At 48.8% G+C, this 18,191-nt stretch overlaps 1 protein-coding gene across 1 annotated transcript in view; it reads left to right on the forward strand.

Annotated features, from left to right (window-relative positions):
- The window catches only part of Slit1 (slit guidance ligand 1), a 189,687-nt gene that overhangs the window by 160,114 nt on the left and 11,382 nt on the right, over positions 1-18,191 (forward strand). Inside the window, exons 26-30 of the mRNA XM_004669915.2 lie at positions 10,391-10,554; positions 12,534-12,658; positions 13,123-13,220; positions 17,642-17,781; positions 17,915-18,008. Coding sequence (XP_004669972.2) covers positions 10,391-10,554; positions 12,534-12,658; positions 13,123-13,220; positions 17,642-17,781; positions 17,915-18,008 — 621 coding nt within the window. The remainder of the gene's footprint in view (positions 1-10,390; positions 10,555-12,533; positions 12,659-13,122; positions 13,221-17,641; positions 17,782-17,914; positions 18,009-18,191) is intronic.

The following is an 18,191-nucleotide window of genomic DNA, read 5'->3' on the forward strand; positions in this document are numbered from 1 at the left end:
CCACATTTTAATACTTTGTTATTTTTACTTTTCAAAGCAGAGAGAGACAGAGAGGAGAGAGAGAATGGGCATGCCAGGGCCTCTAGCCTCTGCAAATGAAGTCCAGACACATGCACCACTGTGTGCGTCTGCCTTATGTGGGTACTGGGGAATCAAACCCAGGTCATTTGGTTTTGCATGCAAGCACCTTAACTGCTGAGCCATCTTTCCAGCCTGTCTCCGCATTTTTATCTGTGAAGTCATATCTTAAAATGATGTGTATATTTCCTATAGTACTGTTTTCCTACCCCTCCCAAAGTGGTAAAACTGACAGTTTTAGACTTGGGGAAGTAAACTACATGCCACGCTTGAGTCAGATGCTGTTTGTGTTTACACCATCTCCATGTGATTGGCAGAAATTGCCTTGAACACAAAGATTCAGTGCTGGTCTGGACTCAGTATGAGATGTGCAGCGATTGATTCGTGATGTCTGCCATGCAAGTGAGATGGGGAAGGGGTCCTGTCCTAGGTGGTACGATTTATTATTTCCACTTTATAGTCCTAGATTTTGAAAAATTAAGCAGCTCCTTAGGTCACAGAGCTAGGAAATGAGCAAAACAGGGTTTAAACAGATGTGTCTGATTTCAAAGCTCACTATTAGTTGTTTGTTTTTGAAATAAAAAACCCAGACTGGCCTTGAACTTGCTATATAACCAAAGTGGTCTTGAACTCTTGATTCTTCTGCCTTTGCCTCCCAAGCACAGAGATTATAGGTGTGTGCCTGTCTGGCTCACTGTTTATTCTTTTCTCTATTTTCTGTAATAAAATATGTCCTGGGGAAGCAGAGTGAGTCAAGTGCTGAATAGTTCACTATCAAGACGCTTGGAAGGAAGCAGTGACTGGGGAATCAGGGGCTCCACCCAGTGGAAGCGTCTATGTTGTCACTGAAGGGGCACCTAGGGACACCCAGGAAGAGCCAGCAGCCAAGAGGCATGCGGGCAAAAAAGTAAACACGCGCCCAGGGATGTTAGTGTCCCTCCTTTAATTCCAGGGTGTTTGGTGGAGAGCCCTGTGAGGTGGGGGCAGCTGAGCCTAGCAAGAAGCATTGGAACTCCATTGCGAAGGCCTGTGCGCTGGGCTAAGGTGATTGAGCTTCATTTCACACAGAAGAGAGTTGTGATGAAACAAGCTGTAGAAAACTAGGAAGCCAGTGGAGAGGCTAGGAGGGGCAAGGGAGACTGACTGGGGATGGTGGCTCGGACAACAGGGCAGTGTTGTTGTTTATTGTTCCTGCTGAAGGCACAGGCAAGGGGAGGGGTCGTTTCTGTCTGGGTTGATAATTGTTTTTAATTTTTATATTTGTTTATTTGTGAGAGAGAGAGAGAGAGAGAGAGAGAGAGAGAGAGAGAATGGGCACACTAGAGCCCCTGGCCACTGCCAACAAACTCCAGACACAATGCGCCACTTTGTGCATCTGGCTTTATTTGGGTCCTGGGGATTCAAACCTGGGCTGCAGGCTTTGCAAACAAGCACGTCTAACCGCTGAACCATCGCCGCAGCCAGGCTGACACTAATATTTGGGAACTCTGAGGGCCTTGGAAGGGAGGCGCTGCTCTCCAGAGGGCACTGGTGCTCATCTGCATTGGGAGCCGGAGCTGCTGTCCCCCTGGGACTCGGCCTCCTTTGCAGAACTCTGGGTTATAACTGAGTGTCTGTTATTTGCTTTGGCCTCTCCCTGCAGGCCAGTCCTCTCAAACACTTGGTCCACTCCCCCTTTCCCACTTCTGGACCCTCCTTAGAACACCCCTGTGCAGCTGGCTGCTCCCGTCCTTCCTCATAAGAACTGCATAACATGCCATTTCATGTTCTCTCTCCTTCTCCTTCTCTTCTATTTTATTTGAGGGGGAGCACTAGAGATTGAACCTAGGGCTTTGTGTATGCTAAGCTTACTATTTGAGTCAGAGTCTAAATTGCCCATGCTGGCCTCGAACTCATTCTGTACCCCAGGCAGGTCTCGAACTTGTGACCCTCTTGCCTCAGCTTTCTGAGTAGCTGGGCTGTGCAACTATACCTGCATTGAGCACTTTTTATTGTTTGAGGTCGGGCCTCGTTCTAGCCCAGGCTGACCTAGAACTCACTATGTACTTTCAGGGTGGCCTTGAACTCAAAGTGATCCTCCTACCTCTGCCGCCCGAGTGCTGGAATTAAAGGCATGCGCCACCATGCCTGGTGTATGTGGAGCACTTTTTAGTCTTATCTTCAACTCAAAATCTAGAGGCTTCGATTTTCAAATGGGAAGTGGACAAACAATGTATGCATTAAACAAACAAAAAACTAAAACTGCAAAGACAAAGTTAGAGCCCACAGCTATCCTTAGGAGAGCAGTAACATCAGGCCTGAGGCCAGATTCGATGTATAAGAAATAAACCAGTATGTAAAGATTGTCAGTATCAGCCAGTTTCCTCTTACTATAACAAAATATCCAAGACAGTCACCTTAAGAAGAAAAGCTTATTCTGCCTCACAATTACAGAGATTTCATCCCAAGTTTGGTCAGCTGGTTGCTTTTGGGTCTGTGGTCGGGTAGTAAGTACATCGTGGCTGGAGCCTATGTCAGAGCAAAGTGCTCACTTCCAAGCTGGGAGTGAAGAAGAAAGAGGAGAGGCTAGGGTTCCAATACCCTCGCCAAGGACATCCCTCCCTGATCTCACTTCCTTTCACCAGACCCCACGTTCTAAAGGTCCCGCCAGTGCTCACCAGTGTTCAGGGCTAGAAACCAGACCCTTAAACACGTGGGTCTCTGGAAGACGTTCAAGATCCAAACTGTAGCATCATCCATCTGTCAATCAACAAATGCCTACCAAGTCCTAGATATCATCAGAAAGGGTCCTCCCTGTCATTCCTCACTGCCAGAATCCTGCATTTTGCCACCTTTAATCTGCGGTAGGCTAGAAAGCTCGGTTTCAACATGCACTCAGAATTAGATATGAAAAAGTCAGATGAATGACTGATTAAATTATGTCATGCCCATGGGACAGGATAGCAAGTAGCTAATAATTATGGCACTGTAATTTCTTATTTGATAATATACGGAATAATTATTTTAATGATATACAAGTAATGTACACAAGAATGCCAGGCCTGGTGGTATGTGCCTGTAATCTCGGCACTGGGAAGAATGGTGAAGTCAAGGTCAGCCTGGACTACGTAGTAGGTAGGCTCCTATCTCAAAAAAGAGAAAAGAAAGGGGGGAGAAGAAAAGAAGGAAGAGAAAAAAAGAGCTGGGAGGGAACGCATAAAATGAAATTAGTTCCGTTTATAGAATTGCAGATGGTTCTTTTCTTCCTGCATTCCTTTGCCCTGAGCATTTGTGCCCTTGTTATGCATCTTGGCAGGACTCTGTCAGTGTATATTGACTGACTCGGCCAGTGTTCAGCCCAGCTCTGGCAGCAGCAGTGTTTAAGAACTGTTTCTATGGCTTCCAGAAGATAAAACCAGCACTTCACGCACCTGTAAATTGCTCAGGAGTAGGGGGTAGACTAGGCAGAGAGGTGGCGGCTTAGGTTGGGGATTTTAAAGTTTGAGGGTTTTCTGGCTTCAAATCAGGAGAGGCCATTCCAGGCCAGGTTCCATTAATAGAAGCTGGGCACAGCCTTGGCATGAGCAGAGCAGCCAGCTACTGTTTCAGGATGTCCAAGTCACACCAAAGACCAACAACATGGGGCTATTTATAATTCCACTGGAGTGTGTTCCCAACCCAAAGCCCTTGGGACTGATGAACACCTGGTTGCTGTCTCCTACCTCCACCCAATTGTGTCTTAAATGGGCCTGTGGTTTTCCACTCAACTTCCCCTACAGTTTATCAGTTTATCAGTTTATCAGTTTATCTATCTATCTATCTATCTATCTATCTATCTATCTATCTATCATCTATCTTCAGCCTCCTGAATATTTTTCTAAATTTATTTTTATTTTTTAATATTTATTTGAGAGAGACAGACAGAGACAGAGAGAGGAAAAGAGGCAGATAAGCTGGGCATGGTGGTGCACGCCTTTAATCCCAGCACTTGGGAGGCAGAGGTAGGAGGATTGCGGTGAGTTCAAGGCCCTCCTGAGACTACATAATGTATTCCAGGTCAGCCTGGACTAGAGTGAAAGCCTATCTTGAAAAAAAAAAAAAAAAGTGGGCTAGAGAGATGGCTCAGCCTCCAGCCATGGCAAATGGACTTCAGATGCATGTGCCACTTTGTGCACCTGGCTTATGTGGGTGCTGGGTAACTGCACCTGGGTCCTTAGGCTTTGTTGGCAATCACCTTAACCACTAAGCTATCTCTCCAACCCATTTTTCTAAAATTTTAATTAAAATGTATAAGTTGTACTTCACATTACTTACACTAGGAAAAATGGTGTCTGGATGGTGGTGAACTGAAAGTACTACTGGAAAGAGGCCAGAGCAGAAACAGCCCAGCACGGAACACTGAAGTCAGGTGCTGCCGGGTCTGTGTAGCCAAGTCATCCCATGTGGGGCAAGGATTTTCTTATCTTTAAAGTAAACATTTTTCAATTGGGTTAGAGAAATGGCCAGTTACAGTGCTTGCCTGCAAAGCCAAAGGACCCAGGTTTGATTCCCCAGGACCCATGTAAGCCAGATGCACAAGGTGGCACATGCATCTGGAGCCCATTTGCGGTGGCTAAAGGCCCTGGCACACCCATTCTCTTTCTCTCTCTCTCAAGTAAATTAAATAAATAAAAAATATTTTTATTCATTTATTTGCAAGAAATAAATGAGAAAGATATATAAATAAATATATTTTATTTATGTATATTTTAAAATAAATAAAAAAGGGAAAGGGAGAAAAGGAGAGAGGGAGAGAAGAGAGGGAGGGAAGGAGAAGAGAAAGAAAGAGAATGGGTGCACCAGAGCCTCTTGCTGCTTCAAACAAACTCAGAAGCATGTGCTACCTTTTGCATCTGGCTTTACATGGGTACTGGGAACTCGAACCCATGCTGTCAGGCTTTGCAAGCAAGCACCTTAAGCTCTGAGCCACCTTTCTAGCCCCAAGCCAGAATTTTAAAAATTTTATTATTGACAACTTCCATAATTGTAGGCAATATCCCATGGTAATTCCCTCCTGCCCCCCACTTTTCCCTTTTGAACTCCACTCTCCATCATACCCATTACCCCTCTCAATCAGTCTTTTATTTTAATGTCATCATCTTTTCCTCCTCTTATAATGGTCTTGTGTAGGTAGTGTCAGGCACTGCGAGGTCATGGATATCAAGGCCATTTTGTGTCTGGGGGAGTCCTACCCTTCCTTTGGCTCGTACATTTTTTTCTGCCACCTCTTCCACAATGAACCGCAAGCTTTAGAAAGTGTGATTGAGGGCTGGAGGGATGGCTTAGTGGATAAGGTGCTTGTCGGCAAATTCAAAGGACCCAGGTTCGATTCCCCAGCAACCATGTAAGCCAGATGCACAAGGTGGTGCATGCATCTGGAAATTGTTGCAATGACTGAAGGCCCTAGCACACCCATTTTCCCTCCCCTTCTCAAATAAATAAATTAAAAATTCTTAAAACAGGGGCTGGAGAGATGGCTTAGCCATTAAGGTGTTTGCCTGCAAAAGCCAAAGGATCCAGATTCAACTCCCCAGGACTCACATAAGCCAGATGTACAAGGGGGCACATGCATCTGGAGTTGGTTTGCAGTGGCTGGAGTCCTGGCGTGCCCATTTTCTCTCTCTCCCTCTCTCCCTCTTTCTCTCTGACAAATAAGTAAATAAATAAATATAAAATTTTAAAAAGTGTGATAGAGCTATTTCAGTGCTGAGCACTCCTCTGTCACTTCTCAGCACCATGGTGCCTTCTGAGTCATCCTGAGATCACCACCATCTGAAAAGGAAAGCTTCTCTAACCAAAAGTGAGAGTAGCATTAGTATATGGGTATAAATATTAAAAGAAGTGCTTATTGGGCAGTTGGGTGAGCATAGTATATACATTTAGCCAGACACCAGCAGATGTTACACCCCTAGGGCTCATGACTACCCCTGTTGTAGGTTTTCAGTATCAGGGATGTATTCCCTCCCATGGAGAGGGCCTCCAGTCAAATTAGAGAATGGTTGGTTTCCCCCATAACAGATATGCCACTATTGCACCCATTGGCTCATTCCAAGCTTTTTAAAAAAAATTTAAAATTTTTTTTATTGTTTATTTATTTATTTGAGAGCAACAGACAGAGAGAGAAAGAGGCAAACAGACACAGAGAGAGAATGGGCGTGCCAGGGCCTCCAGCCACTGCAAACGAACCCCAGATGCATTGCGCCCCCTTGTGCATCTGGCTAACGTGGGTCCTGGGTAGTTGAGCCTCGAACTGGGGTCCTTAGGCTTCACAGGCAAGCGCTTAACTGCTAAGCCATCTCTCCAGCCCCTTTTTTAAAATTTTTGAAAGAGAGAGACATAGAGAGAGAGAAAATGAGTTGCCAGGGCCTTCAGCCACTGTGAATGAACTCCAGATGCATGAGTCTCCTTGTGTGCATGTGCAACACTGCACGCTTGCATCACTAAGCCTCTGGCTTATGTGGGACCTAAAGATTTGAACATGATTTCTTAGGCTGCACAGGCAAACACCTTAATCACTGAGCCATCTTTCCAGCCCCTTGAGTAGTTTTTTATGAATCTTTGGTCCCATGGCTTTTATTAGTTGGGAAAGGTTGCAGTTTCATTGCTATTTATGGAGGTCACCTGCACCAGTCCGGGGATTTGTGAAGCTCTTCATCACATCAAGAAGTCTACACTTATGACAACTTAACATGCAATCTTTTTGGCATCTTCTCTACTGACCTGCAGGCCTGAAAGAAGTAGCCCTTCCTTTGTAACTGCTGCTCATGACCAGGCCACTCTCTTTGTGGTGCACTATAAATTTTGTGCTGATCTTGTAAATACCATCATTTTGCTAGTGTTCTTTTTATTAACGTAAAAGTAATTTGATGAATGTATGCATTTAAAATTACCATAATGATATCTTCCTGTTATTTTAAGAGGTCTTTGTTTTCAGCAAACTGGAGTTTAGAAAACTCAAAGCAGGTCCTAGGACTGCTCAGTGGGAAGAGGACAGTGTCCCACCTGTCCCATTAGCCAGGATGGATGTTGTCAGCACGTAAGGATAGAAAATTAAGTACACGTCGAATCGCACCTGCCCTCCTTCCAGAGCTGTGTGATTCCCTTGGCGCCCATCCTGGGTTTTATGTGCTTGTCTTCCTCCCCCTCTAGATCGCAGACTCTTTATTGAATCATAAAGTGAGCCCCTGAGATGTTCAACGGGCTGCTCAAGGTCACCCAGGCGGGAGCAGCTGTGGCAGGGCTGGAGTCCAAGAATGGCTCAGCCTGTTTTATAAGATCACACAGCGTCCATCAGCGGCGCTGTCGGGAAGGGAGGGTTTTCCTGCCTGGAGCCACTGCCGCTTCTGTCAGTCGGCGCACGTGTTGGTATTCGCTTTCTACACGTGCCAGAAACAAGTGGAAAGCAGAAGTGCACCCACCGGGGACCTAGTGAGCAAGCCCGTTCTCGTTAACATCATGCAACCTTGTGGTTTAAAGTTGGTGAGTACTGGGCGGGAGAGATGGCTTAGTGATGAAGGCTCTTTCCTTTGAAGCCTAAGAACCAAGGTTCGACTCCCCAGTACCCACGTAAGCCACATGCACAAGGTGGCGCATGTATCTGGAGCTCATTTGCAATGGGTAGAGACCCTAGTGTGCCCATTCTCTCTTTCTCTGTCCCTCTCTCACTCTCTCAAATAAGTAAAATATTTTTTAATTGATTGATATGGATGAACTCCAGGCAAGGCACTGATTTTTCTATTTGCTGAACCAAAGACCCCCCCCCTCCAGCCCCTTCACGTCTTGTCCATCTCTATGCTGAACGATTCTGTGTTTGTACACCAGACGCAGGAAGCTGGTGGCACATCGGTGGCTGCAGAAGTGAGGGCACAGGTGGGATTCCTGGCAGGTATAATTGGATTTTGCCTGCCTGGGTTGGGGGAGCAGCTATGAAAACTTGAAATGCTTTTCCTCAGCCACCTGAATTCTACTCATAGGTATCTGTGCTAGAGGAATGTTCACACCTCACGAAGGTGTGTACGAGAGTGCAGATGTTCAAACTGTCCACGCGCTCAGCTTCAGGGTTTATTCAACCACAGGGTAGCCATTCGTCCCAAACACACTACAAAGCCACGTGTCAAAATGAGGTAGATCCATTTATGCTGACCTGGAAGATTTCCAAGGCATGCTGTTTGGTGACAAGAAACAAACTGGGCAGGGTGGGCAGTGGACATGGGCCATCTGTGCCCGTGTGGCCAAGGGCTGAGCTTGGTGACAGTGTACCCTGGGTCCCCCTGTGGAGGGCAGTGACAGCTGGGTATACTGTGAGTGCAGCATAGTTTATTGAATCAATCCCTTACTGATGTGCAGCAGTAGTTGACAGCTTTTCTGCTCCATTTTCTGCAGATATAAAAGAATAGCACAGCCAGGTGTGGTGGCGCACGCCTTTAATCCCGGCACTCGGGAGGCAGAGGTAGGAGGATTGCTGTGAGTTCGAGGCCACCCTGAGAATAAAGAGTGAATTCCAGGTCAGCCTGGGCTAGAGTGAGACCCTATCTTGAAAAGACAAAAAAAATAATAAAAATAAAAATAAAGAATAGTGCAGACTGAGTAAACAGTAACCACATTCATTTGGTCCATTTGGTCTTTGCTGGGGAGTCCAGGAGCATGTGTGATATTATCTGGTCACCTTTCAACATTGTCCCAATGGCAAATAAATTTCGATGCATTTTTTTGAAAGGGTCATTCAAATCATTACACTGGTCTTTCTATGACAAACCATACCATTGCATAGGTGTCGTTACATGCATTGCAGGTCTATATGTGGAAGAAACTACCACAAACAAAATTGTTGGGCCTAAAGGTAGCTGCATTGGTAATTTAATAAATATCACAAATTTCCCCTCCAGGAGTCATACTACTTTACACTCCCATCAGTAACAGTGGAATGTGCTTTAAAAAAAAAAATTGAGAGATGGTTTAGCGGTTTAAGGCACTTGCCTGTGAAGCCTAGCAACCTGGGTTCGATTCCCCAGTACTCATGTAAAGCCAGATTCACAAAGTGGAGTATGCATCTGAGTTTGTTTGCAGCAGCTAGAGGCCATGGCATGCCCATTCTCTCTCTCTCTGTATCTTTGCAAATAAATTAAAAAATGAATGAATAAAAATTGAGGTTGGGCCGGGCATGGTGGCACATGCCTTTAATTCTAGCACTTAGGAGGCAGAGGTAAGAGGATCACTGTGAGTTCAAGGCCATCCTGAGACTACATAGTGAACTCCAGATCAGCGTGGGCTAGAGTGAGACCCTATCTCATAAAACAACAACAACAACAAAAAAAAAGGGTGTTGTGCTGAGATGGCTCAGTAGCTAAAGGCACTTGCTTACAAAGCCTGTCAGCCTGAGTTGGATTCCCCAGTACCCATGTAAAGCCAGATGCAAAAGTGGTGCATGCAACTGGTGTTTGCTTATACCAGCAAGAGGACCTGGCGTATATGTGTGTGCACACACACACAGGCACATATGCAAATAATTAAAATGAAGCCAGGCATGGTGACACACGCCTTTAATCCCAGCACTCGGGAGGCAGAGGTAGGAGAATCGCCATGAGTTCGAGACCACCCTGAGACTACATAGTGAATTCCAGGTCAGCCTGGACTGAAAAAAAAAAAGAAAGAAAGAAATTAAGGTGAAATTCACAGAATGCAAAATAACCTGTGTAAAGCGAAACACTCAGTGGCACAGTGAGTCACGGGGAGCGAGGACTTTGACTTCTCTGTGGCGTTTGAATGAGGCTTGCGATGAGAACACAGGCACGTGGTCCTTGTTTAATCACGAACGGAAAGAAAATTAAACATGGACGGCCTTGGAGACAGACAGCTCCAGGGTCTACCTTTTGCCGGCCATGCGACCCACGACAATTACTTATTCCAGGTGACACTCAGTTCAGCATCTTGAACATGCAGAAAACTCACATGTAGAGGTAATGGGACCACTGGGCGTGTGAGCCCAGCAGAAGGAGCTGTCTGCTCGCAGCAGTAAATGCAGGCCGCCTTCTCCCCGCGCCCATGGAAGCGTTGAGCCCAGAACCTCTGCTGCAGTAGCTTGGGTTCGAGCCCCGTCTTGCCTTCTCTCTGTGACCTAGGCAGACTGCTTAGCCCCACTGAGCCTCAGTTGTTGCATGCATAGAAGAGGGAGAGTAAGGGACTAAGTCAGACGCTGTATGTGGTAAGATTGACGCGGGACCTGGGACCGTAGGTGCTCAGGGGGCGAAAGAGTCTTGAAGCTGGAACACTCGCTTCTTTCTGCTCTCTGCCCCAGGGCCATTGGTGCCAACCCCCTGTACTGCGACTGCCACCTCCGCTGGCTCTCCAGCTGGGTGAAGACCGGCTATAAGGAACCGGGCATTGCCCGCTGTGCTGGACCCTCGGACATGGAGGGCAAGCTGCTGCTCACCACACCTGCCAAGAAGTTTGAATGCCAAGGTGAGCCCAGGAACACGAGAGGAGGGGCAGTGGGCAGCAGGGACCACAGCACTAGGACTCACACGGTTCTGGTAGGGTCTTCTGCATATCTCTGTGTCGCCCTGGGAGGAAGATCAGGTGACAGGAGTGAGGCACCTACTGCTTGTTAGGAATGGTGCCTCCCAGCCCTGACCTAGACTGAACCAAAAAAAAAAAAAAAAAAGAAGTGCCGGGCGTGGTGGCGCACGCCTTTAATCCCAGCACTCAGGAGACAGAGGTAGGAGGATCGCTGTGAGTTCCAGGCCACCCTGAGACTACATAGTGAATTCCAGGTCAGCCTGGGCTACAGTGAGACCCTACCTTGAAAAACAAAACAAAAAAAGGCAGGTGGAAAAAAAAAAATCCAAGGCCACAGGGGCTTTGATTCCTCCCTGTGGGTTTGTCAAGGAAATAAAAATAGCAACTGTACTTGAAGCTCCTAGCCTCTCAGCAGCTCAGGCACTCAGAGCTCCCTTTAGTAGGCATTGTGTTGGACAATTAGCTGAAACTCCCCTCTATCCCTGGTGGGGCTAGGGGGCCAGCTGCAGCTCTCTTGACATTCGCAGAACACAGCCAGAGCTTGACTGGCAGAAGGCTCTGGTTTGTCTCGGAGCCTCCTCACTTCAGGCATCCGCAAATACTTGTTCAGGGATGGATGGACTGGCTGATGGCTGATGGCCCGCGCCCTGGAGGCCCTGTGGAGTAGAGACAGGTGGCTGAGAGGCTGCCCAGGCCCAGCTTTGTGTGCAGGGAGTGCTGCAGGAGGGCCCCGAGGGTCTGGGGCATGGCCCTTGCCCTCTGCAAGCTCAGAGGCCACCATCGGAAATGAAAGCGACAGCGTAGGTTAATGAGGAGGCCCAGGCTGCCCTGTGGGCAGGAAACCGTCACAGTGGAAACCCTTTAAGGGCCAGCCCTGTGATGGCTGCTGGGAGCGAGTCAGTTTATGCTTGGCAGTTACTGAGTGGAGTTGGACTTGTTTTGTTTTGAACTTTTTTAAAATTTAAAAAAAATTTTTTTTTTGAGGTAGGGTCTCACTAGAGCCCAGGTTGACCTGGAATTCACTATGTAGTCTCGGGGTGACCTCGAACTCACAGCGATCCTCCTACCTCTACCTGGGATTAAAGGCTCAGCTTTTACTGACACATGTATGCATGCAAAGAGATGAGCAAAGAACTTGCTGAGCCTTTGCTAGCTGCCCTGGAAATCCCTCCAACAGCCTTCCATCCTGTGTAAAGGGATTTTATTTCTATTTGTGCATGTGTTTTTTTCAGAACCAATACAAGAAGCCTCCTGGGGAAGCCTTGAGTGGTCAGGTTTTCCTACTTCTTATGAAGTGCTAATGTCCCTCACAGTTGGCATCCAGGTAGCTGATGCCATTCTCTCTCCTATAGCCAGAGAATCCTGGAAGCGCTAGAGAGGTGCCTGTGTAGCCACAGAGATGGTGGAAAAGAGCCTCTTTCTTCACTTTGGGCTTGGAGGGGCACAACCTTAAGGCACACAGACTTTTCCCCATGTGGCCTCCCTGCAGAGCTGAGCTCAGGCACGCCCCCTCTCTGCTGAGCAGTGGCTTGGGGTGGTTGCCTCTGAGGGTGTTAGGGACATAGGCAGCCAGCTGGCGTTAGCAGTAGTGACTTTGCCACTGTCTGATGACCAAACTCTAGACCACCGTGTGTATACAGCTGCCTCCTGCCAAGCAGTGCAGGTTCACTCGCGGCAGCCCTCACAGAGCTGTGTGAGACAGGGGCTGCCCCTGACCATATTGCAAGGAAGGTTCTCGGGCTAAAAGGGTGGCCTGCACCTGGGGTACAGCATGATCCTGAGGACACATACTAAGGACAAGGCTCCTGGTAGGGAGGTATTCCTCCGCCTCACAGGGCTGGGCTTCTCGGGGTGAAGCTATGCACACAGCTCCAAGCTGCCACCCCACCCTCACTGTGCTAACGCCTTTTCTGTCATCACAGGTCCCCCTAGTCTGGCAGTCCAGGCCAAGTGTGACCCATGCTTGTCCAGCCCATGCCAGAACCAGGGCACCTGCCACAATGACCCTCTTGAGGTATACAGGTGCGCCTGCCCCGGTGGCTACAAGGTGAGAGGAGGCTGGGGCTGGAGGAGGAAGATGAATCTGGGCAGGTCAGGCAAGGCTGGGTCTGATGTTTACCAGGCTGTCCCTCTGGCACAGAGCAGGGCCTGGCTTAAAACAGGCAAACGAGTGAATCTGTCATCAATGAGCTAATGTGTGGGTGGTTGGACAGGCGGGTGCATGGATGAATGAACCAAGGAGGGTCGGGCATGGTGGCGCACGCCTTTAATCCCAGCACTCGGGAGGCAGAGGTGGGAGGATCGCCGTGAGTTCGAGGCCACCCTGAGACTCCATAGTGAATTCCAGGTCAGCCTGGGCCAGAGTGAGACCCTACCTCGAAAAACCAAAAAAAAAAAAAAAAAAAAAGGGGGGGGGGACAGGAGGCTAAGCTGCGGAGGGCTCCTGTTTCTTAATTCATTGTGATCCCTAACTCTCTCTTGGGGTCCTCACAGCTAACTTTTTCCTCCCAGGGTCGAGACTGTGAGGTGTCTCTGGACAGCTGCTCTAGCAGCCCGTGTGGAAATGGGGGCACCTGCCGCGCCCAGGAGGACGAGGATGCCAGCTTCACGTGAGTGGCCAGGAACGTTGGTGTGGGGTGCTGACGAGCCTAGTGCCCAAGTGTTGGCAGCCTCCTTCATCAAAGGATCTGCCGCGGGGCCGGTCTGTGCTAGAGGAGACGGGAGTGGGTAGAGGGAGCGGTCATGCCTTCCAAATCACAGCCACAGGGTTTCTCCAGCCCATCTGGACCAAGCGCCTCCTCACCCTGTGTGGAGGAGAGCAGAGAGCTTGGGTGTCGGTCAGGGAAGCACAGGCGGTGGGGCTTGGGCTGGACACAGCCTGCTTTCTGCCCTAGCAAGGTGCTGGGTGCCCAGGGTGGTCTTTCTATGCACTGGCAAACCATGGATAAAGGTATATCCTATAACAGTGCCAGGGTAATGTTGGCATCTGAGACCCATGTAAGTTTCCATTGGCCCCCCTAGGCGTCTGCTTTAAGCCGAACAGAACTTGGATTGTGTCGGGTGCCAGTCCTGAGGTATAGCTGGGTAGATAAGACTTGCTCAGAAGTGGAGTTAAGTCCCTACCACTACCTCTGGGTAGTGACCTCACACTGACCAGGCAAGGGCATCCCTGACCCCACCATAAGTGACACTTCCCATGCACAAGGCAGGGCTGCTCTCACTGCCAAATTTGCCCTGAAGTCCTCCCAGTGCTGATGCCACATCCAGGCCCCGTCCACTGACCCACTTCCTCAGGACTACCAGAGCCTGTCTGGAGAAGCCATAGTACTTAGTCTTCAGTACTTAGTTGCTGGAAGTAAATTGCCTTCTGAACAAACTGGCTCTTCAGAAAACAATGCGGAATCTATGGGTGAAAATGGCCAAACCTGCCTCTGTGGATCCAAATCACCAGATGTAAAAAAATAAAGCATTAAGGGCCTCTCCTCCTGCGTTGCCTTGGAACCGCATCCTTCTGCTGTGCAGGCCCTCCTTGGGGAGCAGGCAGAGCCCCCCTTGGCCCTCAGTGACTGCACAGGGTGCCGCACCCACGCTTGGCGCGGGGAAGAGGTGCCCCCACATCAAGCAGTCCTCAGCCTAGGGCACCAGGGAGGAAGGGGCGCCTCCTTTTCACCTGACTTCTGTCCCAAGCCCCTCCCCAAGAGGGGCTTTCTGCAATGGGAAATGGCTAATTAAACTGTAGAACAAGCCTGCAGGTGGTTGGCAGATCTCTTCACTCTCCCCTCAGGCAAATGTACAATACCCCACACAAATGTTTTTAGGCTAATGGTTACATTTTTTTTTTTACTGTAACTTTCATTTTTTTTTTTTTATTTTAGAGAGAGAGAGAGAGAATTGGCACTCTAGGGCCTCAACTACTGCAACTGAATGCTAGACACTTGTGCCACCTAGTGGGCATGTGCGACTTTGTGCTTGCCTCACCTTTGTGCATCTGGCTTACATGGGATCTGGAGAGACAAACATGGGTCCTTAGGCTTGGTAGACAAGCACCTTAACTGCTAAGCTGTCTCTCCAGCCCCAACTTTAATTTTTCTTTGCAAAGATGATGTTACAGATATTATAAATATTAACATTTAAAACTGAAACAGTTGGTTTAAATTACTGTCTCCTCATTCTCAGCCTCCAGTGGCACAGGAAGAGCAGAACAGCTTGATGCCATGTGATTGACTGACTGATGACAGGGTCTTGCTGTGCAGTCCAGGCTAGCCTGTAACTCTCAGCTATCTTGCCTCAGCCTCTCGAGTTGCTGGGATTATAGGCATGTGTCACCACACCCAATTTTTGATACCATTTTTAAGTGCCTCAGGCAAGCTCCTCTTCATCACCGAAGTTCCACCTCATTCTTTTTCTGACTGGAGTTAATATTCCCACTGTATTTCCATTCTTCTCCTAGTGTGATATGATTTTATACCAGGAACACTTGCTACCAACATGCACCCAAGAGCTAACATTTAAGGCTTTTTTTTTTTAGTTCTTGTCACCATGAGCCTCTGATTAGAAGTTTTTGGGAGGGGGGCGCTGGGCTTGGTATGCACACACTCATAATCCCAGCGGAGGGAGAAGAATCATGAGTTTGAAGCCAGCCTCAGCTAAATAGTGAGACCCTGTCTCAACAATAAGAGCTTTTAGGCTGGGTGTGGTGGCGCATGCCTTTAATCCTAGCACTTGGGAGGCAGAGGTAGGAGGATCGCTGTGAGTTCGAGGCCACCCTGAGAATACCCTAGTGAATTCCAGGTCAACCTGAGATAGAGTGAGACCCTACTTCGAAAAACAAAAGAAAGCAAAACAAAAAAAGAGCTTCTCCTTTAATCCCAGCACTTGGGAGGCTGAGATAGGAGGATCACTGTGAGTTTGAGACTAGCCTAGGACTACATAGTGAATTCCAGGTCAACCCGGCCTAGACTGAGACCCTACCTCACAAAAAAAAAAAAAGAAAAAGAAAAAAGAAAAAAAAACCCCAAAAGTAAATAAATAAAAAGAAAGAAAGAAAAGCTTCTTTTGCACCAAGTTATCATTACAGTTACTAGTAATGTAGAACATTTATAAATTTGTTTAACAAGTGTGTGATGTTGTGATGTGAGTGTGTGTGTATGTGTGCCCATACATGTGTGTGCAGGTGAATGTAGAGGTCAGAGGTCAATGTCAGGAGTCTCCCTCAGTTGCTGTTCACTTTAATTTTTGAGACAAGGCCTGTTACTGAACCTGGAGCTCACTGATTAGGCTGGTCTGACTAGCCAGCCAGCTCTGGGGATCCTGCCTCTGCCTTCCCCAGGGTAGGTTACCGGCATGCACTGCCGTGCCTGGCTCTGACGAGGGTGCTAGGGATCTGAACTCAGGTCCCCATGCTTGCACAAGTACTGTACTGACGGAGCCGTGTCCTCAGCCCAACGCTGAGAAAATCCGACCAGCAGTTATTGACCATAGAGAACTGTGCTCTGAGCCTGAACTTGTCTCTTTCTCTCGTTGGCTTCTAGGTCTATGAATGATGGGAAGAGGGCTCAGCAGCCCTGGCTCCTGGTTTGTGTGTGTGTGTGTGTGTGTGTGTGTGTGTGTGTGTGTGTGTGTGTGTTGGGAAGGTTTGTTCATATAAATACACTGTTGGAATTAGGAGGAGATTTGGTGTAACTGTGTCACTCAGCTCTTTCAAATGCGTCCCAGATTTTAAGCCGACAACTCCAGGGTAGCCTGGCATTCAACAGTGTTGCAGTGCTTTTTCAGATGACAGTTCCACGAAATCTCACGTCAATTATTATCTTTTTTTTCAAGGTAGGGTCTCACTCTAGCCCAGGCTGACCTGGAATTCACTATATAGTCTCAGGGTGGCCTCGAACTCATGGTGATCCTCCTACCTCTGCCTCCCGAGTGCTGGAATTAAAGGTGTGCGCCACCACGCCCGGCTTCACGTCAATTATATTTAACTGCAGAACCAGTAACCTCTTGATTTATGAAAGCATTTCTTCAGTGGCTGTCTGTTTTCTACCAGGCAGTGTTCCTAGTTGCTTCTTTTTTTTTTTCTCTTTTTAAACATGCGTGTACATGTATGGAGTAAGTGCACGGATGTGTGTCCATATGTGAATGGGCACAAGTCTGCACGTGGAGGCTGGAGGTTGACATCAGGTGTCTGGAACCTGGAGCTCACAGATATGGTTAATCCAGCTAGCCAGCTTGCTCTGGAGATCTGCCCGTTCCCTCTTCCCCAGAGCGGGGGTTACAGACCCACACCATCTCACCTGTCACTTTCATGGGTCCTGGGGATCCAAGCACTTTACCGACTGGGCCATAGCCTAGCCCCCCTAACTGCTTCTGTACTTGGCTCCTAGAGTTCATCCCTCCTCAAGCTTGGGCAGGACGTGATGTCTTCGCAGAGTCCCGCACAGTCATTTTAGGGAGGATCTTTGAGGCCACTTGAAGAGCTAGACCTCAATACCTCAGTCCTCTCTGACCATCGCACCCCTTGGCAAACCTTGTGTGTGCTAAAGGAAGGTGCACCTGGCTTGGGAGACCACTGAGCTCTTGAACATTGTGCAACCAACCCGGCTCCTGATCTCTGCAGCCCCATTATCACCAAGTCCCTACAGCCTGTGCCCTGAAGTCCTGAGCTGTGTGGATGAGCAGGTCCTTGCCAGTGGACTGGCATGGGGCTCAGTCAGGCTTTGCTCACCCGTCTTCCCCACCACCTCCTTTCCCCCTGCCTGTCCTTCCCAGGTGGGGTTCTAGCCTGACCACACCTCAGCCCTGCTCTTAGTGCCCGCCTCCAGCTTAGGCACCCCACCATCTGATTGTGCCTCTCCATGGGTCACTCTTCTCTGTGTTTCCCCGACTGTGAGCCAGAGTTCCATGAGGGCACGGTGTGCACCTTTAACCCTCTCACTCCCGGGCAAGGGCCCGACCTAGAGTTGAAGCCCTAACCCTGAGCATTCTGATGGGGTCACAGGCTTCCACGGCGCCTCTTCATCTGCCCCGTCCCTCACAGGTGTTCCTGTCCCCCTGGTTTTGAAGGACCAACCTGTGGGGTGAACGCAGATGACTGTGTGGAGCATGCCTGTGTCAATGGGGGTGTCTGTGTGGATGGTGTGGGCAACTATACCTGCCAGTGCCCTCTGCAGTACACGGGTAAGCATGGCAGGGGCAAAACATTTCTGAGCTCCATCTTGTGGCTGGGAGGGCTGGGTCTGCCTCAGTGTCTGCACTAGGCTCCCGCTACCTGGCCTGGCCCCCTCCTGCCTCTTGCCCCTTCTTCCTCTAGGAAGGGCCTGTGAGCAGCTGGTGGACTTCTGTTCCCCGGATCTGAACCCATGTCAGCATGAGGCCCAGTGTGTGGGCACCCCAGATGGACCCAGGTCAGTGTCTCCTGCTGCCAGGGACCCCAGCCTGGGCTCTGCCTCCTTCCTCCCTTCCTACTCCCAAGAGGGCTTGGTCTTGACCATACTGGGTTCCTGAGAGCCCGTGTGAGTGGAGTGGGCACTACTCTGCCATGTGTTTTGGAGCCTGTTCCTGGGGGAACTGCTTGGCTGCATGGAGCT

Source organism: Jaculus jaculus, chromosome 1 (genome assembly GCF_020740685.1).
Source record: "Jaculus jaculus isolate mJacJac1 chromosome 1, mJacJac1.mat.Y.cur, whole genome shotgun sequence".
Classification (NCBI taxonomy): domain Eukaryota; kingdom Metazoa; phylum Chordata; class Mammalia; order Rodentia; family Dipodidae; genus Jaculus; species Jaculus jaculus.